The following is a 25,523-nucleotide window of genomic DNA, read 5'->3' as shown; positions in this document are numbered from 1 at the left end:
CAGTGAACTTCATTGGGAAATCTCTGAACTGAATGTGTTCGGCAGCGCAGTAACATCGAAACTGAAACCGGTTTGAATCAGGAAGTGCTGAGTGTGAACATGGCTTCCAGACTGAAGGCTGAGAGTTTGGCCGAGGATTTAATTTGTCCCATTTGTCTTGATTTCTTCACCGATCCGGTTACACTGGAGTGTGGACACAACTTCTGCCGCTCCTGTATCACCCAGTGTTGGGAAAAGAAGGAGATAAACACCTGCCCGGAATGTAGAGAGGAATTTCCGGAAAGAAACCTCAGGGTAAATCGGGCCTTAGCGAATCTGGCCGAGAAAGCTCGAAAATTAAAGCTGAATCCGGAAGAGAAGGAAAGTAAATTTCACTGTGAGGAACATCAGGAAGAACTGAAGCTGTTTTGTGAAACTGACAAGAAATTGATCTGTGTGATTTGTAGAGATTCGCGGGAACACAAATCTCACAACTTTCTGCCAATCAAAGAAGCTGTTGAAATCTACAAGGTAAAAGGGGGGAAAAGTTAATAAACTGATACCTTTATCATATTTTCATGGTCTAACATTTTGATTCTGTGATTTTCTCTCCCAATCCCAGGATCGGCTGAAATCTTCCTTAGATTCTCTCACAGGAAAGAAATCGGCGGTTCGAGAAACGGAACAGAAACAGAAACGGCTGATTTCTGAAGTTAGGGTAAGGTCTCCCTGTGCTGATTTTCTGGGATCTCGGTTAGTTTTGTTCCCTTTATCGCGGGACATTAATTCTGTTTCACATTTCATTCTGCAGGAACAGTCGAGCAGTCTGCAGACCCACATCACATCCCAGTTCACTAAAATGCACCAGATTCTCACTGAGAAAGAGCAGAGTTTACTCAGAGATCTCAGGAAAGAAGAGGAGAGGATTCTAGAAACAATGGAGAAAAATCTTCGAGATATTCAGGAGAATTTAAATTCTATTGAGGAGAAACTTTCAAAGTTGCAGAAACAGATGGAGCAAAGAGACGAGCTGATATTTCTGAAGGTGAGGGAATATATTGTGGGTCTGTTCAGTGAAACTTCACACAGTCACAAATAACTGATGATAATTGTGAAATAAATGGAGTATTTAATGAAAAAATTACAAACAAAATTAAACTGAATTTTGTCAATTTCGGGGCGGTTCTGCTGTTGTCACTGAACTAACCGACTCCCACACTGTCTGCAGAATCCAGGGAATACCGGAAATCTCCCGGGAATGAGTTGTTGTGATCTTGATACTTGGTTTGTAATTATTTCCGTGTTGTACCAGTTTAATTTTCTGCTGGAACTCACATTGTAATCCAGTTACAGTTCCATGTTGTGAGTGTGTGGGTGTGTGTGGTACGGTGGGTGTGAGAGTCACTGTGTCTGTGAGAGGGACTGATGTTGAGTTCCAGTATCTGACACAAAGATCAGACTTTTCAACTTAATATTATCATGGATCCGACAGCACAGAAGGAGACAATTCGGCCCATCCTGCCTGTGCTGGCTCATTGAAAGAGCTATCCAATTAATCCCAATCCCCCTGCTCTTTCCCCATAACCCTGCAATTGTTCCCTTTACAAATATATATCCAAATCCCTCTGGAAATTACTATGGAATCTGCTTCCTCCACCATGTCAGTCAGTGCATTCCAGATCATCACAAGTTATTGTTAAAAGAAAAGTCTCCATCTTTTTTGTCAATGATCTTGAAGATTTGTGTTTGTAATCCCCCAGGTCTCTCTGTTCCTGCACCCCCTTTAAAATTGGACCATTTAGTTTATATTGCCTCTCCTCATTCTTCCTTCTAAAATGCACCATTTTACAGTTCCATGTGAAATCTCACTGCCCTGTGTCTGCTTAGTACACTAGCCTGTCTGTATCCTCCTGAAGTCTGTTACTATCATCCTCACTGTTTGTGATTTATTTATTTCAGGAGGAAGCTTGTCGGAAGAGAAGGTAGGACATGCTCTTTACTGAAACTCTGCACAGTTTGATCAAATAACTCAGGAAAGTGTTATTATGGATGTTAACGGATTTCTTTCCTAGTTTTGTCACAACATTAAAGGGTTGTTAGTCGGGCAAAAATAACTGCGATTATGTCTCACACACGAGAGTTATTTTTTAATAATTTTTATTACAGTGATTAAACAGGATTAGATTTTATATAACTACTCTACAATATTGTATTCAATAACAAGATACCATGTAAATTAATACAACCTGCTTCCCAGGCCCGAGGTGATCACTTGCAGGCTGTCGGCTGCCAGTGAGGCTGTGACCTTCTGACTGACCCAGAGAGAGCCACACGGCCCATGTTTCCAAGGAGTGGGTCATCCATGTGTCTGCATGGCTCCTGACCAACCCGAGAAAGCAAAACCTTAAAGGGGCAATGAGTTCTATTGTTATACTATAATACAACCTTACTCTGTGCCCACAACAAACACAAGAACAACAACTTGTATTTATATAAAAGCAAAATACTGCGGATGCTGGAAATCTGAAACAAAAACAAGAAATGCTGGATTCACTCAGCAGGTCTGGCAGCATCTGTGGAAAGAGAAGCAGAGTTAACGTTTCGGGTCAGTGACCCTTCTTCGGAACTGACAAATATTAGAAAAGTCACAGATTATAAACAAGTGAGGTGGGGGTTGGGCAAGAGATAACAAAGGAGAAGGTGCAGATTGGACCAGGCCACATAGCTGACCAAAAGGTCACGGAGCAAAGGCAAACAATATGTTAATGGTGTGTTGAAAGACAAAGCATTAGTACAGATTAGGTGTGAATATACTGAATATTGAACATCAGCAAGTGCAAACCTGAAGAAAAACAACCTGAAAAAAACAGTGGGTAAGCAAACTGAACAAACTAAGATGAAATGAAATAAATGCAAAAAAAAGATTGTAAAAAATGTAAAAAGGAATGCAAAAAAAAAAGGAAGAAAAAATAACTAAAAATGAAAGTAAAGTGGGGGGCTGTCATGCTCTGAAATTATTGAACTCAATGTTCAGTCCGGCAGGCTGTAGTGTGCCTAATCGGTAGATGAGATGCTGTTCCTCGAGCTTGCGTTGATGTTCACTGGAACACTGCAGCAATCCCAGGACAGAGATGTGAGCATGAGAGCAGGGGGGAGTGTTGAAATGGCAAGCAACCGGAAGCTCAGGGTTCTGCTTGCGGACTGAGCGGAGATGTTCCGCAAAGCGGTCACCCAGTCTGCGCTTGGTCTCCCCAATGTAGAGGAGACCACACTGTGAGCAGCGAATACAGTATACTACATTGAAAAAAGGACAAGTAAATCGCTGCTTCACCTGAAAGGAGTGTTTGGGGCCTGGGATAGTGAGGAGAGAGGAGGTAAATGGGCAGGTATTACACCTCCTGCGATTGCAAGGGAAGGTGCCCTGGGACGGGGACGAGGTGGTGGGGGTAATGGAGGAGTGGACCAGGGTGTCGCGGAGGGAACGATCCCTTCGGAATGCTGACAGGGGAAGGGAGGGGAAGATGCGACTGGTAGTGGCATCACGCTGGAGGTGGTGAAAATGGCGGAAGATGATCCTTTGGATATGGAGGCTGGAGGGATGAAAAGTGAGGACAAGGGGAACCCTGTCATGGTTCTGGGAGGGAGGGGAAGGGGTGAGGGTAGAGGTGCGGGGAATGGGTTGGACACGGTTGAGGGCCCTGTCAACCACAGTGGGGGGAAATCCTCGGTTGAGGAAAAAGGAGGTCATATCAGAAGCACCGTATGGAAGGTAGCATCATCAGAGCAGATGCGTCGGAGACGGAGAAACTGGGAGAATGGAATGGAGTCCTTACAGGAGGTACAGGAGGTATATGATCTTGTATTCATATAGTGCCATTAACAGAATACAACTTCCCAAGTTGCTTCACAGGAGCATTATAAATCAAAATGTATTTCAGCCAAGCCTTTGACAAGGTCCCACATGGGAGATTTATCAAGAAAGCAAATGCACATGGGATACAAGGTAACTTGATGAGGTGGATTCAAAATTGGCTGAGCTGTGGGAGACAGAGAGTGATGACAGACAGCTGTTTTAGTGACTGGAAGCCAGTGTCTAGTGGGATCCGTGCTGGGTCCCCTATTGATTGTCATTTATATAAACGACATAGATGACTATGTGGGGGGTAGGATCAGTAAGTTCGCGGATGACACAAAGATTGGCCGAGTGGTTAACAGTGAGGTGGAGTGTCTTAGATTACAGGAAGATATAGACAGGATGGTCAAATGGGCAGAAAAGTGGCAGATGGAATTTAACGCTGAAAAGTGTAAGGAAGGAGTAATGTGACGTGGAAGTATTCAGTGAATGGCCTGACACTGGGAAGTTCTGAGGAACAAAGGGATTGTGGCGTGTTTGTCCATAAATCTCTGAAGGCAGAAGGGCAGGTTAATAGGGTGGTGAAAAAGGCATATGGGACACTTGCCTTTATCAATCGAGGCATAGATTACAAAAGCAGGGAGGTCATGTTGGAGTTGTACAGAACTTTGATAAGGCCACAGCAAGAGTACTGTGTGCAATTCTGGTTGCCACATTATAGGACGGATGTGATTGCATTGGAGGGGGTGCAGAGGCGATTCACCAGGATGTTGCCTGGGATGGAACATTTAAGCTATGAAGAGAGGTTGAATAGGTTTGGGTTGTTTTTGCTGGAGCAGAGAAGATTGAGGGGTGACCCGATTGAGGTGTACAAGATTATGAGGGGCGTGGATAGGGAGCAGCTGTTCCCCTTAGTTGAAGGGTCAGTTATGAGGGGTGACAAGTTTAAGGTGACGGGCGGGAGATTTAAGGGGGATTTGAGGAAGAACTTTTTTACCCAGGGTGGTGATGGTCTGCAATGCACCGCCTGGGAGGGTGGTAGAGGTGGGTTGCCTCACATCCTTTAAAAAGTACCTGGATGAGCACTTGGCACGTCATAACATTCAAGGCTATGGGCCAAGTGCTGGCAAATGGGATTAGGTAGACAGGTTAGGTGCCTTTAATGCATCGGTGCAGACTCGATGGGCTGAAGGGCCTCTTCTGCTCTGTATTATTCTGTGATTCTGTGAAAATTAGACACCAATCCACATAAGAAGATATTAACACAGATGATGGAGGTAGATTTTAGAGAGCGTCGTAAAGGAGGAAAAAGAGCGAGAGAGGTGGAGAGGTTCAGGGAAGGAATTCCAGAGCTGAGGGCCTCGACATCTGAAGGCCCAGACACCAATGGTGGAGAGACAAAATCAGGGATGTTCAGGAGACCAGAAGTAGAGGAGAGCAGGTGTCTCGGAGGGTTGTGGGGCCCATGTATTACATAGTTGAACATGAAGCTGCTGCCCAATTTGTGATGTTTACACAGCTTCCAATAATTTCAGTCTTTGTCTTTGTTCTACAAGTTGTTTCTAATACAGCAAGTGCATTGTCTAAATGTTTTTTTTAATTCATTCATGGGATGTGGGCATCGCTGGCTAAGCCAGCATTTATTGCCCATCCCTAATTGCCCTTGAGAAGGTGGTGGTGAGCTGCCTTCTTGAACCGCTGCAGTCCATGTGGGGTAGGTACACCCACAGTGCTGTTAGGAAGGGAGTTCCAGGATGTTGATCCAGTGACAGTGAAGGAACGGCGATTTAGTTCCATGTCAGAATGGTGTGTGACATGGAGGGGAACTTGCAAGTGATGGTGTTCCCGTGCATTTGCTGCCCTTGTCCTTCTAGTTGGTAAAGGTCGTGGGTTTGAAAGGTGCTGTCTAAGGAGTCTTGGTGCATTGCTGCAGTGCATCTTGTAGATGGTACACACTGCTGCCACTGTGCCTCGATGGTGGAGGGAGTGAATGTTTGTAGATGGGGTGCCAATCGAGCGGGCTGTTGTTTCCTCAATGTTATCGAGCTTCTTGAGTGTTGTTGGAGCTGCACCCATCCACGCAAGTGGAGAGTATTCCATCACACTCCTGACTTGTGCCTTGTAGATGGTGGACAGACTTTCGGGGGTCAGGAGGTGAGTTACTCACCACAGGATTCCTAGCCTCTGACCTGCTCTTGTAGCCATGGAATTTACATGGCTACTCCAGTTCAGTTTCTGGTCAATGTTAGCCCTCAGGATGTTGATAGTGGGAGATTCAGCGATTGTAATGCCATTGAATGTCAAGGGGAGATGGTTAGATTCTCTCTTGCTGGAGATGGTCATTGCCTGGCACTTGTGTGGCGTGCATGTTACTTGCCACTTATCAGCCCAAGCCTGGATATTGTCCAGGTCTTGCTGCATTTCTACACAGGCTACTTCAGTATCTGAGGAGTCACGAATAATGCTGAACATTGTGCAATCATCAGCGAGCATCCCCACTTCTGACCTTATGATTGAAGGATGGTCATCGATGAAGCAGCTGAAGATGGTTGGGCCGAGGACACTACTCTGAGGAACTTCTGCAGTGATGTCCTGGAGCTCAGATGATTGACCTCCAACAACCACAACCATCTTCCTTTGTGCTAGGTATGACTCCAGCCAGCGGAGTGTTTTCCCCCTGATTCCCATTGACCTCAGTTTTGCTAGGGCTCCTTGATGTCATACTCGGTCAAATGCTGCCTTGATGTCAAGGGAAGTCACTCTCACCTCACCTCTTGAGTTCAGCTCTTTTGTCCATGTTTGAACCAAGGCTGTAATGAGGTCAGGTGCTGAATGGCCCGGGTGGAACCCAAACTGAGCATCACTGAGCAGGTTATTGCTAAGCAAATGTCGCTTGATGGCACTGTTGATGCCACCTTCCATCACTTTACTGATGATTGAGAGTAGACTGATGGGGCGGTAATTGGCCGGGTTGGACTTGTCCTGCTTTTTGTGTACAGGACACACCTTGGCAATTTTCCACATTGACGGGTAGATGCCAGTGTTGTAGCTGTACTGGAACAGCTTGGCTAGGGGTGCGGCAAGTTCTGGAGCACAGGTCTTCAGCACTATTACTGGAATATTGTTAGGGCCCATAGCCTTTGCAGTATCCAGTGCCTTCAGTCGTTTCTTGATATCATGCGGAGTGAATCGAATTGGCTGAAGTCTGGCATCTGTGATGCTGGGGACTTCAGGAGGAGGCCGAGATGGATCATCAACTCGGCACTTCTGGCTGAAGATTGTTACAGATGCTTCAGCCTTGTCTTTCGCACTGATGTGCTGGGCTCCCCCATCATTGAGGATGGGGATATTTGTGGAGCCACCTCCTCCAAGTAATTGTTTAATTGTCCACCACCATTCACGGCCGGATGTGGCAGGACTGCAGAGCTTAGATCTGATCCGTTGGTTATGGGATCGCTTTGCTCTGTCTATCGCATGCTGCTTATGCAGTTTGGCACACAGATAGTCCTGTGTTGTAGCTTCACCAGGTTGACATCTCACTTTGAGGTATGCCTGGTGCTGCTCCTGGCATGCCCTCCTGCACTCTTCATTGAACCAGGGTTGGTCTCCTGGCTTGATGGTAATGTTAGAGTGGGGGATATGCCGGGCAATGAGGTTACAGATTGTGGTTTGTACAATTCTGCTGCTGCTGATGGCCCACAGCGCCTCATGGATGCCCGGTTTTGCATTGCTAGATCTGTTTGAAATCTATCCCATTTAGCACAGTGGTAGTGGCACACAACACGATGGAGGGTATCCTCAATGTGAAGGCGGGACTTTGTCTCCACAAGGACTGTGCGGTGGTCACTACTACCAATACTGTCATGGACAGATGCATCTGTGGCAGGTAGATTAGTGAGGCCGAGGTCAAGTATATTTTCCCCTCTTGTTGGTTCCCTCACCACCTGCCACATACCCAGTCGAGCAGATATGTCCTTTAGGACTCGGTCAGCTCGGTCAGTAGTGGTGCTACCGAGCCACTCTTGGTGATGGACATTGAAGTCCCCCACCCAGAGTACATTCTGTGCCCTTGCCACCCTCAGTGCTTCCTCCAAGTGCTGTTCAACATGGAAGAGTACTGACTCATCAGCTGAGGGAGGGCGGTAGGTGGTAATCAGCAGGAGGTTTCCTTGTCCATGTTTGATCTGATGCTATGAGACTTCATGGGGTCCGGAGTTGATGTTGAGGACTCCCAGGGCATCTCCCTCCCTACTGTATACCACTGTGCTGCATCCTCTGGTGGGTATGTCCTGTCCCACCGGCAGGATGGTGATGGCAGTGTCTGGGACATTGTCAGATTCCGTGAGTGTGACTATGTCAGGCTGTTGCTTGACTAGTCTGTGGGACAGCTCTCCCAACTTTGGGACAAGCCCCCTTAATAAGGAGGACTTTGCAGGGTCGACAGGGCTGGGTTTGCCGTTGTCCTTTCTGGTGCTGTGGGTCTGGAGTCACATGCAGGCCAGACCAGGTAAGGACAGCAGATTTCCATCCCTGAAGGACATTCGTGAACCAGATGGGTTTATAAAACAATCGACAATGGTTTCATGGCCATCAATAAATTAGCTTTTTAATTCTCCAGATTCATTCATTGAATTCAAATTCCACCTTCTGCTGTGGTGGGATTTGACCCCATGTCCACAGAGCAATACCCTGGGTCTCTCAATTACTAGTCCAGTGACAATACCACTACACCACCGACTCCTCCTGTGGCATGCGATATCTGGGTAACTAATCTGATAGGCTAATACCTTTTTGTTTGAAATGGGTATTTCCATTCTCTGCTCTTGCATTTCCAAGCTATCTTTTGCTCAGTGATAGAAACAAGGTTAACATTTCACTTTCTATCACATTTGCAGAAACATGAAAAATGCTGAAAGATCAGAATGTTGAGGTAGTTTGACCATTTAAATAATTTCTTAAATATTCTAACATAGACTAATTTATAACATCAGCTGTTTAATATTTACAGGATTAGTGATGAAGAAAACAAACTCTCAGTAGCAGATGGAGGCCTGTCTATCGGAAAGTTCAACGGCCCTTTACAGTACACAGCGTGGAGAGAAATGATAGACGTCATTAATCCCAGTAAGACTCTTATATTTATTTTCCTGATTATAAATCCAGATGTGAAGGGACTAAAGGGTCTCCAGATTAAATATTCACATTGTCAGTTGTTAATCCCCGAGACACTCTCCATTCTCATATTTTGCTTTCTGTGGATACCTCTGGGTAAGTGACTGAAGCCATCAGCAATGTGTGTCAAAGCAGTAAAGGGATCTGTATAACCAGAGGAATAGAGCACGAATCTCAGGATGTGAGACTGAATTTCTAGAGGAGATTGGTCTGTCCCTGCCTGGAGTTCTGGGTAACATTTTTATCAATGTATTGTCAGGAAGACAGGCAGGTATTGGAGAGCATGTGTTCAAAGGCAGCTAATCTGTTAGGTGGAATGAGACACCTTAGTCAAGAGGAGTGGCTGCAGAAACTGTGAGTCTGCACTGGGTAAAGGAGGGCTTGTGGTGATCTTATTGAAGTATTCACGATTCAAAACAGTATAGAGAAGATAAACATCCATAGGTTTAACACAGTCACAGAGTCTACAACAAAGTAGAGATAGCCTCAAACAGAGAAAAGAGAGGGTGAAAGGACAGTTTAGATTTAAGGAGGTTGAGTTTTTGAGTGGCTCCATGAATCGGGCAGGCAGTGAGCTCAATGTTCACTCCATGAAATTGGTCAGAGGTGCAATCCACTCTCAGGGTTGGACTTCAGTACAATATTGCTGGTCAGTTGTCCACGGATTTATATTGTGGGAAGGTGCTCAGTGGTCCTTGAGGAGGGAGGCTGGAGACAGGAAATCCGCCAACACCTCTGTTGAGGAGGTGGGGCATGAATATACAGTAGTGGGTGAGAGGGAAAGCAAAGGAGCAGCGAGCAGCAGTAAGAACAATTCACACACCTCCTGGTCACAATGAGATTGTTACAAAAGATTTTTTAAAAACTTGTTTTTAAATAATCCCATTCACAAGTTATCGGGGGTAGGTGGAAATGTGGAATAATCAGTTCAGCCATGAACATATTGAATGGCAGAGCAGGCTCGAGGGGCCGAGTGGCCTACGCCTGCTCCTAACTTATATGTAAGTACTTTTGAGGAAGAGTCACTGTTGTAATGTAGGAAATGAGGGAACCAATTTATGAACAACAAGGTCACACAAACAACATTGTGATAATGACAAAGTCATCTGTTTCGGTGATGTTGATTGTGGGATTAATTTCAAGGTCATCAATGAAGGTCATCAAGAGAACTAATTCTGTGAATCATTTCCGATGGGGTTTCCAGTGGTCCCTTTATGACCAGTGGTTCGGCCATTCTGCAGACTGTTCCACTGGGTGGGACTTGCACAGCTAGTGCACCATCCAAAGGAAGACCAAGATTGTATTCAGTCCCCATGTACATGAAAGGTTTAGTTTAGTTTTAGTTTTTTTAGTTTTAGAGATACAGCACTGAAACAGGTCTCCGGTTTGCATATACTAATGAGGCTTCCCCCATGTTTAGTGTGGGAACTCTGGATAACTATTTCACGGCTGTTATATAATTGCCAGTAGGCATTGGCGGAACCAGGTAGTGAGTACTGTGTGTGACTTTAGTCTCGTTACTGCTCCATTTATGGTGTAAATCTGAGTGATAGTGAGATGTAAATCACTCCCAACTACTTGATGTGGAGGATATGGAAAGTAAATGAGGTCTATTTGGCTGAGGTTGTCAGCAACTTCAAGAGAGAGTTTGATAAACAGCTGGCAAAAATTCGAAACCCAAATTTGATTGAGCTGCCTGGGCTTGGAGAGTGTGATTGTGAGGCTGAGGAGAGGGGAGGTCGAATTTGAACACTCCAGCTCTACTGGGCATCTTTTTTCTTCATTCATGGATATCAGCGTCATTGTCAAGGCAAACATCTATCGCCCATCATTAAATACCGTTAAGGTGATGGCGAACTGCATTCTAGACCAGCTACAGTTCATATGTTGTAGGTACATCCACAGTGCTGTTAAGTAGGGAATTACAGGATTTTGATCCAGTGACAGTGAAAGAACAGCGATATATTTCCAAGTCGGAATGGTGTGTGGCTTGGAGTGGAACTTGCAGGTGGTGGTGTTCCGATGCATCTGCTGCCCTTGTCCTGCTAGGTGTTAGAGGTCATGGGTTTGGAAGGTGCTGTCGAAGGATCCTTGGTAAGTTGCTGCAGTGCATCTTGTAGATGGACACATTGTACGCCGGTGCACCAGTGATGGAGGGAGTTAATGTTTAAGCTGCTGCATGGGGTGCTGATCAAGAGAGATGCTTTGTATTGGATTGTGTTGAGTTTCTTCAATGTTATTGGAGCTTCACTCATCCAGGCAAGTGGAGAGTTTGCTACTTCAGGACTGACTTGTGCCTTGTGACGTCGGACAGGCTTTGGGGAGTCAGGAGGTGAGTTACTTGCCATAGAATTCCCAACCTCTGACCTGCTCTTGCAGCAACAGTACTGGTCCAGTTCGGTTTCTGGTCAATGATAAACCCCAGGATGCTGATTGTGGGGAGTCAGTGATGGTAATGCAGTTGAATGTGGAATGCAGTTCTTCAATATCTGAGGAGTTGTGAATGGTACTGAACCCTGTGCCATCATCAACGAACATCACCACTTGTGACCAAATGATGAAGGAAGGCCATTGATGAAGCAGCTGAAGACGGTTGGGCCGAGGACACTACCCTGAGGAAATCCTGCAGTGATGTCTTGGGACTGAGATGATTGACGTCCAACAACCACAATCATCTTCCTTTGTGCTAGGTACGACTCCAATCAGCGGAGAGTTTTCCCCCCGATTCCCATTGACCCCAGTGTTGCTAGGATTCCTTGATGCTATACTCGTTTAAATGCTGCCTTGATGTCAAGGGCAGTCACTCTCACCTCACCTCAGATTGTGGTTAAATACAATTCTGCTGCTGCCTCATGGTTGCCCAGTTTTGAGCTGCTAGGTCTGTTCTGAATCTATTCCATTCAGCATGCTGGCAATGCTACGCAACATGATGGAGGTGTCCTCAGTATGAAGATGTGACTTCATCTCCCCAAGGAGTGTGTGGTGGTCACTCCTGCTAACACTGTCATGGATAGATGTATCTGAAACAGGTAGATTGTGAGGACCATGTCAAGTAGGTTTTCCCACTTGTTTGTTCTCTCAGCACCTACCGTACGCTCAGTCTATATCCTGGCAGCTAGATCCTTCAGGGCTCAGCCAGCTCTGTCAGTAGTGGTGCTATGGAGCCACTCTTTGTGAAGTCCCCCAGCCAGAATATATTCTGTGCTTTTGCTACCCTCAGTGCTTCTTCCAAATAGTGTTTGACATGGAGGAGCAATGGTTCATCAGCTGAGGGAGGGCAGTAGGTGGTAATCAGCAGGAGGTTTCCTTCCCCATGTTTGACCTGATGACATGAGACTTCATGGGATCTGGAGTCAATGTTGATGACTCTCAGGGCCACTCCTTCCTGACTGTATACCACTGTGTCACCACCACTGAAGGACCTGTCCTGCGAGTGGGACAAGGCACACCCAGAGATGGTGATGGAATAGTCTGGGACATAAGCTGTAAGGTATGATTTGGTGAGAGCGACGATGTCTGGCTGTTGCTTGACTAGTCTGTGGGACAGCTCTCCCAACTTTGGCACAAGTCCCCAGATGTTAGTGAGGAGGTCTTTGCAGGTTCGACTGGGTAGGGTGTGCCTTTGTCATTTCTGGTGTCTAGGTTGATGCAGTTATCCAACTGGTTTTATTCTCATTCAGCTTTTCTGTAACAGTTTGGTACAATTGAGTTGTTTACTAGGTCATTTTAGAGGGCAGTTAAGAGTCAAACATATTGCTATGGGTCTGAAATCAGATGCAGGCCAGACCAGTAAGGATGGCAGATTTCCTTCCTTGAAGGACATTGAAACATAGAAAATAGGAGCAGGCCATTCGTCCCTTCGAGCCTGCTCCGCCATTCATTATAATCATGGCTGATCATCCAACTCAGCAAACTGTTCCCACTTTCGCCCCATACCCTTTGATCCCTTTACACTGAAAAGCTATATCTAACTCCTTCTTGAAAACATACAATGTTTTGGCCTCAACTGCTTTCTGTGTTAGTGAATTCCCCAGGCTCACCACTGTCTGGGTGCAGAGATTTCTCCTCATCTCAGTCCTGAAAGGTTTACCCCACATCCTTAGACTATGACCCCTGGTTCTGGACTCTCCCACCATCAGGAACATCCTTCCTGCATCTACCCTGTCAAGTCCAGTTAGAATTTTAGCGGTTTCTATGAGATCCCCCCTCACTCTTCTGAACTCCAGTGAATATAACACTAACCAACTCAATCTCTCCTCATCCATCAGTCCCGCCATCTCAGAAATCAGTCTGGTTAACCTTTGCTGCACTCCCTCCATGGCAAGAACATCCTTCCTCAGATAAGGAGACCAAAACTGCACACAATATTCCAGGTGTGGTCTCACCAAGGCCCTGTATAATTGCAGTAAGACATCCGCCATAAGTGAACCTGGCTTATATCACAAAAGTAGATACATTTCAATAGTAATACATTGTGTGAAGTACTGTGAGATGTTTGTCAGGAGCATAAGTTTCTCCTTCATTTATTTCCAACACATCTCTTCTGCTGGACTCTTGTTTATCTGTGAAATATTTTATTCACAACAGTAATTTCATTGTGACCTTTGAAAACAGCTGCTTAAACCCTAGTCTAGAACTACGCTAGAAAGTCAAAACATCACCTTTGAAAGCAGCTTCACACAGTAACACTAATCCCATCATCACTCACTTCAACCTAGACTCTCACCCACTTTCTCCGATCTGCTTTGAGTTATTTACAGTTCTTACTTCACTCCTTAAATTCACATTTATCTCTGTTCTGATATTTTATACCAATATTCCTACTGGATAAAACATCAAAACTCAGTTCAATGTTTCCTATCATTATTTTTATTCTCATGCTACATTATTCTCTTTATTATACATATCCATGGGGCAAGTAACCAGTCAGAAGATAGGGTGCCAATGGAATGCAGAATGGAGGCCCAGCCTCCTCTCCTCCACTGTTTAAGATCTCTGCCCCTGACAGTGAGCACAGTTTATCTCAGTCTACAAGTACAAGCTACATGTTAAATCTACCTGCACAGAGCTTGTTCTGTGTTTTTATCTCTGCTCTTTTCAATGGCTGAAACTCTGCTCCCATTAAATTTGCTAAACTCCTGGATCCCTCGGCCATTAGGACTGTGCTGCCCTGCTGAGAAACACTGTGTCTATAAAACTGGACATGGGCTGGAAAACAGGTGGTAGCGCCTGTTCTATGCTGCACCGACCCCCTTCCCATTAAACCACTGTCCACCCAACTTCTCCTCAAGTCTTCTGTGCTAGCTCACATTGTAAATGGTTCCCTCTCCTCACGTCCTATCCAACTTCTTTTCAGATCCACTGTCATAAACCCCGACTGGAAAACCCTCACCCTCAATCCCTCTGTCCTTGCACTTGTTCTCCAACCTTACTTTCTTCTACAAAGTCCTTCAACATGCAGTCATTTCTGAAATCCATGTCCATTTTCCCTCACCTGCATGTTTGGACCACAGCACACAGATTTGCATCCCTGTCATAGCCCCAAAGTGACCCTAATAAAGGTTACAAATGACATGTTCTATGACAGTGAGTAGAGTGCATTATCCCTCCTCATCCTCCTGGACCTCTCTGCACCCACTGACATGGTCAACACCACCATTCTCCTCCAATGTCTCTCCTCAATTGTCCGACTCAGTTGGACTGTCTTTACTTGGTTCCATATTTGTCCATTTGATTGTAGCCAGACTAACTCCAGCAATGGTTTCTCTTCCTGCCCCCGCATTCTACCCCAGGAGTCTCCCAATTATTTATTCTTGATCTTCTCTTACTGATCTACATGCTGTCACTTGGTAACCTCATCCACCTAAAGAGGGTCAGTTTGCAGATGTACACCATTGACACCCAGCTCGACCTCTCCATGACCTCTCTCAACCCTTCCACTGCCAGTTTGTCCAGAAGCCAATTATGGGAGAGTCAGATTTCTTTCAGTTAAACATCAGGAAGATTGAAGACATTGGCTTTGAAAATTGCAAACAACTCTGTTCCGTTGTTACCAACTCCATCCCCTCCTTGTCCACTGTCTCAGTGTGAACCAGACCCTTGCTGTCCTATTCAATCTGGAATTGTACTGCTGATTGTGATCAATCTAAGAGTGTCTGGGACATTGTCTTGACTACATGGTGTATAAATAGTCATTTGGTAGTACAGACTTGAGTGTTGCTGAAAATAGATGCATGTTGTCGAAGATTTTCGTCTTGCACTCATCAGGACAACCAGCAAGAATGCCAATGTAGGGGAAAACAACAACTTTATACCATATGACAAGAGAGTGCTCATTGATTGGAAAGTGGACTCTGATTGGTAGAGGCATTGCTATTGAGAATGCACCAGTTTCTGGTGACTGACAGTTAACTGTCAAGCTTAGTTTGAAATTTAAACCAGGCAGTTTGACTCTGATTGGTCAAGGCATTGCCCTGAGGAATGAACCAGTGAATGGTTGTCACTTATTTTGTTTAGCTGAAACAGGCGCAAAGAACAGTGCCTTGTGTATTAATAGATGTAGCTTCCAGTACGTGCAATTGCACCACACACTCAGCCCTACTGACAATCTTAAACTGAGGATTATTTAGCAAATGTTGTCCAATTGTGGAATCACATCTAATCTTGAACATTGTTTTTTGTGTTGTGCAAGCATCGGCTGGTTGGGTACAGCAGGTACCTTGCCCTTTGTGAACAGCAGAAGGGACATGTTGTTTGATACGACCTGCCAGTCTTTGGGACGTACGGCCTATAAACCTAGCATCACACTGACATTTAAATTCATATATCACATTACTCATTTGTGTGATCGGCAGGACATCTTTTTGGCTTGACGACAGCATCCTGTTAGTGGTGAAGACCACACGTGTTGTTACTGCATCTAGCTTCACCTGTTGCTCAAATTTTTGGGATACATTACCCTTGCAGGATAATTTGAGATAGACTGGGTACTGTTCAGGGCTGAAAATGACGGCCTTAGGGCCGTTGATAAGTTTGTGCAATATACAGCAAGAAATGATCTGTTCGGGGTAGCCATTGTCATGCAGGATGTCTAGTACATCAAGGAAAGGGAGTTTATTTGACTGCTTCATTTCAAAGGTCAATTTGATCACAGGATGGAGCCCATTAAGACGTGAAAGGAAATTATTGCATGCAGCTGCGGATTCAAATACAGCAAACATATCATCTGCATATCGGAAATATGCAAGAATCATAGAATCATACAGCACAGAAACAAGCCCTTCGGCCCATCGTGTCTGTGCCGGCCATCAAACACCTAACTATTCTAGTCCCATTTTCCAGCACTTGGCCCGTGGCCTTCTCTGCTATGGCATTTCAAGTGCTCATCTAAATACTTCTTAAATGTTGTGAGGGTTCCTGACTCGACCACCTCTTCAGGCAGTGCATTCCAGATTCCAACCACACTCTGGGTGAAATTCTTTCCCCCACAAATCCCCTCTAAACCTCCTGCCCCTTACTGTAAATCTATGACCTCTGGTTATTGACCCCTCTGCTAAGGGAAAACGTTTCTTCCTATCTAACCTGAGATGAGGGAAATTTCTTCACCCAGAGAGTGGTGAGCCTTTGGAATTCACTATCACAGAAAGCAGTTGAGGCCAAAACATTGTATGTGTTCAAGAAGGAATTAGATATAGCTCTTGGGTCTAAAGGGATCAAAGTGTATGGGGCGAAATCGGGAACTGTCTACTTATTTTTTATTTATTTGTTTAGAGATACAGCACTGAAACAGGCCCTTCGGCCCACCGAATCTGTGCCGACCAACAACCACCCATTTATACTAACCCTACAGTAAGCCCCCAGCGATTTAACATCCGCAGCACTTAAAGCAGCCAGAAGTACTGCACAAAGAACAGCTAGGCGTTGCGCAAACGACTACTGGCAACACCTATGCAGTCATATTCAGCTGGCCTCAGACACCGGAAACATCAGAGGAATGTATGATGGCATGAAGAGAGCTCTTGGGCCAACCATCAAGAAGATCACCCCCCTCAAATCTAAATCGGGGGACATAATCACTGACCAACGCAAACAGATGGACCGCTGGGTTGAGCACTACCTAGAACTGTACTCCAGGGAGAATGCTGTCACTGAGACTGCCCTCAATGCAGCCCAGCCTCTACCAGTCATGGATGAGCTGGACATACAGCCAACCAAATCGGAACTCAGTGATGCCATTGATTCCCTAGCCAGCGGAAAAGCCCCTGGGAAGGACAGCATTACCCCTGAAATAATCAAGAGTGCCAAGCCTGCTATACTCTCAGCACTACATGAACTGCTATGCCTGTGCTGGGACGAGGGAGCAGTACCCCAGGACATGCGCGATGCCAACATCATCACCCTCTATAAAAACAAAGGTGACCGCGGTGACTGCAACAACTACCGTGGAATCTCCCTGCTCAGCATAGTGGGGAAAGTCTTTGCTCGAGTCGCTCTGAACAGGCTCCAGAAGCTGGCCGAGCGCGTCTACCCTGAGGCACAGTGTGGCTTTCGTGCAGAGAGATCGACTATTGACATGCTGTTCTCCCTTCGTCAGATACAGGAGAAATGCCGTGAACAACAGATGCCCCTCTACATTGCTTTCATTGATCTCACCAAAGCCTTTGACCTCGTCAGCAGACGTGGTCTCTTCAGACTACTAGAAAAGATCGGATGTCCACCAAAGCTACTAAGGATCATCACCTCATTCCATGACAATATGAAAGGCACAATTCAACATGGTGGCTCCTCATCAGAGCCCTTTCCTATCCTGAGTGGTGTGAAACAGGGCTGTGTTCTCGCACCCACACTTTTTGGGATTTTCTTCTCCCTGCTGCTTTCACATGCGTTCAAATCCTCTGAAGAAGGAATTTTCCTCCACACAAGATCAGGGGGCAGGTTGTTCAACCTTGCCCGTCTAAGAGCGAAGTCCAAAGTACGGAAAGTCCTCATCAGAGAACTCCTCTTTGCTGACGATGCTGCTTTAACATCTCACACTGAAGAATGCCTGCAGAGTCTCATCGACAGGTTTGCGTCTGCCTGCAATGAATTTGGCCTAACCATCAGCCTCAAGAAAACGAACATCATGGGGCAGGATGTCAGAAATGCTCCATCCATCAATATTGGCGACCACGCTCTGGAAGTGGTTCAAGAGTTCACCTACCTAGGCTCAACTATCACCAGTAACCTGTCTCTGGATGCAGAAATCAACAAGCGCATGGGTAAGGCTTCCACTGCTATGTTCAGACTGGCCAAGAGAGTGTGGGAAAATGGCGCACTGACACGGAACACAAAAGTCCGAGTGTATCAGGCCTGTGTCCTCAGTACCTTGCTCTACGGCAGCGAGGCCTGGACAACGTATGCCAGCCAAGAGCGACGTCTCAATTCATTCCATCTTCGCTGCCTTCGGAGAATACTTGGCATCAGGTGGCAGGACTATATCTCCAACACAGAAGTCCTTAAAGCGGCCAACATCCCCAGCTTATACACACTACTGAGTCAGCGGCGCTTGAGATGGCTTGGCCATGTGAGCCGCATGGAAGATGGCAGGATCCCCAAAGACACATTGTACAGCGAGCTCGCCACTGGTATCAGACCCACCGGCCGTCCATGTCTCCGTTATAAAGACGTCTGCAAACGCGACATGAAATCGTGTGACATTGATCACAAGTCGTGGGAGTCAGTTGCCAGCATTCGCCAGAGCTGGCGGGCAGCCATAAAGACGGGGCTAAATTGTGGCGAGTCGAAGAGACTTAGTAGTTGGCAGGAAAAAAGACAGAGGCGCAAGGGGAGAGCCAACTGTGCAACAGCCCCAACAAACAAATTTCTCTGCAGCACCTGTGGAAGAGCCTGTCACTCCAGAATTGGCCTTTATAGCCACTCCAGGCGCTGCTTCACAAACCACTGACCACCTCCAGGCGCGTATCCATTGTCTCTCGAGATAAGGAGGCCCAAAAGAAAAGAAGAAAGAACAGTAATCCCATATTCCCTATCACCTCCCAACACTATGGGCAATTTACAACAGCCAATTTACCTATCACCTGCATGTCTTTGGAGGTGGGAAAAAACCGGAGCACCCAGCGAAAACCTACGCAGACACAGGGAGAACTTGCAAACTCCGCACAGGCAGTACCCAGGACCCTGGAGCTGTGAGGCTGTGGCGCTAACCACTGCGCCGCCCATGTAGGATGATCAGCCATGATCATAATGAATGGCAGAGCGGTCTCGAAGGGCCGAATGGCCTACTCCTACTCCTGTTTTCTATGTTTCAATCAATGCCCCTCATAATTTTGTACACCTCAATCATGTCCCCCCTCAGCCTTCTCTGCTCTGAGGAAAACAACACTGGCCTTTTCAGTCTCCCTTTGTAGCTGAAATGCTCCAGCCCAGGCAACATCCTGGTGAATCTCCTTTGCACCCTCTCCAGTGCAATCACATCCTTCCTATAGTGTGGTGCCCAGAACTGTACACAGTACTCCAGCTGTGGCCTAACTAGCGTTTTGTACAGCTCCATCATAACCTCCCTGCTCTTATATTCTATGCCTTGGCAAATAAAGACAAGTATCTCATATGCCGTCCTAACCACCTTATCTACCTGTGCTGCTGCCTTCAGTGATCTGTGGACAAGTGCATCAAGGTCCCTCTGACCTTCTGTACTTCCTGGGGTCCTACCATCCATTGTATATTCCCTTGCCTTGTTAGTCCTCCCAAAATGTATCACCTCACACTTCTCAGGATTAAATTCCATTTGCAACAGCTCCGCCCATTTTACCAGCCCATCTATATCATCCAGTAATCCAGGGCTTTCCTCTGCACTGCTTACGACACCACCAATTTTCATGTCATCTGTGAACTTACTGATCATACCTTCTATATTCACATCAAAATCATTAATGTAAAGTACAAACAGCAAGGGTCCCAGCACCGATCCCTGCGGTACACCACTGGTCACAGGCTTCCACTCGCAAAAACAACTCTCGACCATAAACCTCTGCCTCCTGCCACTAAGCCAATTTTTGGATCCAATTTGCCAAATTGCCCTGGATCCCATAGGCTCTTACCTTCTTAAGCTTCTAAAGCCTGACTGAAGTCCATGTAGACTACGTCTACTGCCTTACCGTCATCTACACATCTAGTCACCGCCTCGAAAAATTCAGTCAAGTTAGTTAGATATAATCTCCCCCTGACAAAGCCATGCTGACGATCCCTGATTAATCCCTGCCTCTCCAATTGGAGAGTAATCCTGTCCCTCAGAATTTTTTCCAATAGTTTCCCTACCACTGATGTTAGACTCACCGGCCTGTAATTACCTGGTTTATCCCTGCTCCCCTTCTTGAATAATGGCACCACATTCGCTGTCCTCCAGCCGTCTGGTACCTCTACTGTGGCCAGAGAGGATTTGAAAATTTGTGTCAGAGCCCCTGATATCTCCTCCATTGCCTCACATAACAACCTGGGATACATCTCATCTGGGCCTGGGGATTTATCCACTTTTAAGCCCACTAAAACAGCTAATACTTCCTCCCTTTCAATACTAATATGTTCAAGTGTATTGCAATCCCCTCCCTGATCTCTACATTGACATCGTCTTTCTCCACAGTGAACACAGTTAAAAAGTAATCATTTAAAACCTCACCTATGTCCTCCAGCTCCACACACCAATTGCCACTTTGGTCCCTAATGGGCCCTACTCTTTCCATGGTTATCCTCTTGCTCTTAATATACTTACAAAACACCTTGGAATTTTACTTTACCTTGCGCGCCAGTGTTTTTTCATGTCCCCTCTTCGCTCTCCCAGTTACTTTTTAAGTACCCCTCTGCACTTTCTATACTCCTTTAGGACCTCCACTGTTTTCAGCGATTTGAATCTGCCATAAGCCTCCTTTTTTTTCCTGATCAATCCTCTATCTCCCTTGACATCCAGGGTTCCCTGGACTTGTTGGTCCTACCCTTCGCCCTAACGGGTATAGGTTACCTCTGAACTCTCACTATTTCCTCTTTCAATGACTCCCACTGGTCTGATGTAGACATTCCTCCGAGTAGCTGCTCCCAGTCCACTTTGGCCAGATCATGTTTTATCATAACGAAATCGGCCTTTCCCCAATTCAGTACCTTTATTTCCAGTCCATCTTTGTCCTTTTCTAGAACTACCTTAAATCTTACAGTCATGGTCACTATTCCCGAAATGCTCCCCCACTGACACTTCTATCACTTGTCCAGATTCATTTCCTAGGATTAGGTCCAGCACTGCCCCTTATCTTGTCGGACTTTCTACGTACTGGCTCAAAAATCTCTCCTGTATGCATTTTAAGGTTTGGTAGGAGGTTAAGTGTCATTGCCTCAAAGTCACATTTCTCATGGAACCCAACAAAGATGTTTGCGAGGGCTGAGCCCAGAGTGGGTCCCATGGCAACACCATCTATTTGGGCATATATAGTGTCGTTAAAATGGAGCAGTCAAATGAGCTCCCTTTCCTTGACATACTAGTTGAGAAATCTGATGAGGGGTTCTCTACCACGGTCTACCACAAACCTACCTTCACTGGTCAATACACGCATTGGGAGTCTGACAGTTCCATGTGCTATAAGATTGGTCTTATCAGCATCCTCGTAAATAGGGCCTGATCCATTTGCTGACCATGCAAGCTTGATGTTGAAATAGGGTGAATCAAAGACATCATTTCGGCATTGGAACTGGTTTTGAGGCAGGTGAGACCTGTACAAGATAAATGGGCTCCACCTTAACAGGACCAGAACTAATATCCTCGCAGGGAGATTGCTGGTGCCGTTCAGGAGGGTTTAGACTAGCTTGTCAGGTGGGTGGGAATCTGAAGGGTAGCTCAGATTGGAAGTATAGGCCACCAAACCAGTAGTGGTAGTGTGGGGCAGGCACGGCATTAATCAGGAGATTAGAGAAGCATGTAGCACGGACAATACAGTAATCATGAGTGACGTAAATCTGCATATAGACTGGGTAAACCTAATGAGCACTGATGCTGTGGAGGACGAGTTTCTGGAGTGTGTTCGGGATGGTTTTCCAGGGCAATATGTTGAGGAACTGACTAGAGAACAGGCTATTTTACATCCACTATTATGTAATGAGAAAGGGTTAATTTACAATCTTGTTGTCAAAGAAGCTTTTGGGCAGAATGACCATAATATGATAGAATTTTACATTATATTTGAATGTGAGGCAGTTCACTCTGAAGCCAGGGTGTTAAATATGAACAAAGGAAATTATGAAGGTATGAGGGGCAAATTGGCTGAGGTGGATTGGGAAAATACATTAAAAGGTATAACAGTACAGAGGTAATGGAAAGTCTTTAAAGAATTATTACATAGTTTGCAGCAACGATGCATTCCTTCAAAGCACAAAAACTCCAAAAGAAAATCCAGTCAATCATTGCTAACAAAGGAAGTTAAGGGATGTATAAGATTAAAAGAAAAGGCCGACAAAGTTGCCAGAAATAGTAGTAAACCTGAGGATTGGGAGGATTTTAAAATACAGCAGAGGAGGACCAAGAAACTGATAAAGAAATGGAGAATCGAATATGAATGTAAACTGGCAAAAAACATAGACAGACGGTAAAATCTTCTGTAGGCATGTACAAAGGAATCATTTCTCTCAGACAAATGTACGTCCATTACAGGCAGAGACAGGAGAATTTATAATGGGGAATTAAGAAATGGAAGAGAAGCTAAATGATTACTTTGTGTCTGTCTTCACTGAGGAAGATGCAATAAATCTCCCAGAATTAGAAATCCAAGGAACTCGGGAGAATGAGGAATTGAAGGAAATTAGCTTTTGAGTATTCCTGTAAACAGAGACATTTTGTTGAAACTTTTTATCTTGCACTCCTCAGGACAATTTTCAAGAATATCGATGTAAGGGAAAGCAACAAATTTATACTGTATGTGAAGAGAGTGCTGATTGGTTGGCAAGTGGACTCTGATTGGCAGAGGTGTTGGCATGGCGAATACAACAGAAAGAACTGTACACACACAAGGCATGTTTCAGCCAAACAAAATAAGAGACAGCCATTGGCTGGTTCATTCCTCAGGGCAATGCCTTGACCAATCAGAGTCAAGCTGTCTGGTTTAAATTTCAAACAAAACTTGGCAGTTAACTGTCAGTCATCGGAAACTGTTGCATTCTCCATTCACCATCTTCCCCTGCTGCCCCATCTCTCTCCCCTCCCTCTCTGCCCAAACACTCCCCTCTCTCCTCCTCATCCTCTCTGTCTCTCCTATACCCTCCTCCTGCCCCTCACTCCCTCCTCCTCACTCTCCCCTCTCTGTCTCTCCTATACCCTCCTCCTGCTCCTCACTCCCTCCTCCTCACTCTCCCCTCTCTGTCTCTCCTATACCTCCTCCTGCCCCTCTCTCCGTCCTCCTCACTCTCCCCTCTCTGTCTCTCCTATACCCTCCTCCTGCTCCTCACTCCCTCCTCCTCACTCTCCCCTCTCTGTCTCTCCTATACCCCCCTCCTGCTCCTCACTCCCTCCTCCTCACTCTCCCCTCTCTGTCTCTCCTATACCTCCTCCTGCCCTTCACTCCCTCCTCCTCACTCTCCCCTCTCTGTCTCTCCTATACCCTCCTCCTGCTCCTCACTCCCTCCTCCTCACTCTCCCCTCTCTGTCTCTCATATACCTCCTCCTGCTCCTCACTCCCTCTTCCTCACTCTCCCCTCTCTGTCTCTCCTATACACTCCTCCTCACTTCCCTCCTCATCCTCTCCTCTCTGTCTCTCCTATACCCTCCTCCTGCCCCTCACTCCCTCCTCCTCACTCTCCCTCCCCTCATACCCAGTATCCTCAATCCCGTGCTCCTCCTCCTCTCTAAATCACTGACTGTGTTATTTTAACTTTCCCCCAGCTCCAGCCTCTCTGACTCTGGATCTGAACACAGCGAATCCCCAGCTCATCCTGTCTGAGGACCGGACCAGTGTGAGATTCGGAGACAAACTGCAGCCGCTCCCTGACACCCCGGAGAGGTTTGATTACTGGTTCTGTGTCCTGGGATCGGAGGGATTCACATCAGGGAGACATTACTGGGAGGTGGAGGTGGGGAACAAGACTCAGTGGATGCTGGGAGTGGTCCGAGAGTCTGTGAACAGGAAAGGAATATTCAAACTGAAACCTGAGACTGGATACTGGATTGTGAGGCTGTTTAACGGAAGATATTTTGCCCTCACCTCCCCCTCACGGACCCCCCTCACCCCGAGTGTGAATCCCCGGAAGATCGGGGTTTACCTGGACTATGAGGGTGGACAGGTGTCATTTTACAATGTGGACAACATGTCCCATCTCCACACTATCACCCACACTTTCACTGAGAGAATCTTTCCCATCTTCAATCCGGGATGGAATATTGACGGGAAAAACTCTGCACCGCTGAGAATCTGCAGGTTTAAAAGTCACTGATTCCTCCCACTGTCTGTTACAATGACAGAATAAGGAGGAGGGAAGTTTGCTCTCCAATGAAGTAGGAATGCTGTGTGAGAAATGACAAGATATTTTCAGTTGAATATAAACTGGGGAAAGAAGGAGGGGGAGTGAAGAAACAAATAGAAGCTGAATTGTAGAGAGGAACTGAGTGGGTAGAATGAGCTGTGAACTGCAGGAACCCGGTGACCTTCCTGCCTGTAATGTTGCTCCACAGGCGGAAGGTGGCGCTACATGGCCGTGTTTGAGATGAATCAGTGAAACACCTCTGCTGACAAGCGCTGTTATTAAACTAGACAATAGAAGCAGCACTTTCTTCAAAAGGCAATTCACTGCTTCATTAAACACCACAAACACAAAGAAAATGTCTTGTTTATTCTATTATCACCTTGCTCCAGCCTGGAACCTCCCTGGTCTGTGTATCTCAGTAAACACACCAAGCAGTGCTCAGCAATTCTGACACCACCTTCTGATTTAGACACAGACACTGCAGACAGATGAAGCAAATACTTTTATTTCTGTGTGCAGGGTGTTCGGGTATCTGGGAATCCTCCAGTAGATTCACTATGAGTGTAAGTGCTTCATTAGAAAATGTACCTGTTAAGATACTGCTACCATGTAATCCCAAAGACTATCTGTATATATATATATTTATGTTTTGACCGATTATCTCCATGTGTGTCTCAATGTCATCGTTTTGTTTTCTGATGCTCCCGTGATCAGCAGCTTGTGACATTTTATTACATTAAAGGCACTATATAAATCTCAGTTGTTTTGCTTTACCTTTCTATTAATCTCAGACACTATAATGCCTTGCAGGAGTGGATAACAGTAACAGAGTGGGGGTGGGAGGAGAAACAGGAAAATTAAAAGAGGGATAATGGGTAAAATGAGCAAAAACAGAAGCCTTGTGTACATGCTATCCCTATAATTGTAAAATAAGGTGATGACTGTCAGTTATTGATTGGTTTCACTAAATGTAATTGTTTTGAATTATGGAAAGAGGTAAAATGAGACCAGGGCTCCTTCGTATGGAAGTGTA

At 45.8% G+C, this 25,523-nt stretch overlaps 1 protein-coding gene across 1 annotated transcript; it reads left to right on the top strand.

Moving 5' to 3' along the window:
• On the top strand, positions 1-25,242 carry LOC137346094 (zinc-binding protein A33-like). The gene is made up of 6 exons (XM_068009392.1): positions 1-510; positions 602-697; positions 791-1,024; positions 1,939-1,961; positions 8,841-8,956; positions 23,913-25,242. The coding sequence occupies exons 1-6, from the start codon at positions 100-102 to the stop codon at positions 24,458-24,460; spliced, it is 1,428 nt and encodes a 475-aa protein (XP_067865493.1). The 5' UTR covers positions 1-99; the 3' UTR covers positions 24,461-25,242.
• The last annotated feature ends 281 nt before the right edge of the window (positions 25,243-25,523 follow it).

Source organism: Heterodontus francisci, chromosome 29 (genome assembly GCF_036365525.1).
Source record: "Heterodontus francisci isolate sHetFra1 chromosome 29, sHetFra1.hap1, whole genome shotgun sequence".
Classification (NCBI taxonomy): Eukaryota; Metazoa; Chordata; class Chondrichthyes; order Heterodontiformes; family Heterodontidae; genus Heterodontus; species Heterodontus francisci.
Note: the sequence above shows the minus strand (reverse complement) of the source record. Positions and strands in the feature narration are given on the sequence as shown.

Coding starts and splice junctions, on each gene's coding strand:
- LOC137346094 (XM_068009392.1), top strand. CDS start 100: ATGGCTTCCAGACTGAAGGCTGAGAGTTTGGCCGAGGATTTAATTTGT. Junction 698..790: donor GGCTGATTTCTGAAGTTAGG/GTAAGGTCTCCC, acceptor TTCATTCTGCAG/GAACAGTCGAGCAGTCTGCA. Junction 1,962..8,840: donor GAAGCTTGTCGGAAGAGAAG/GTAGGACATGCT, acceptor TAATATTTACAG/GATTAGTGATGAAGAAAACA.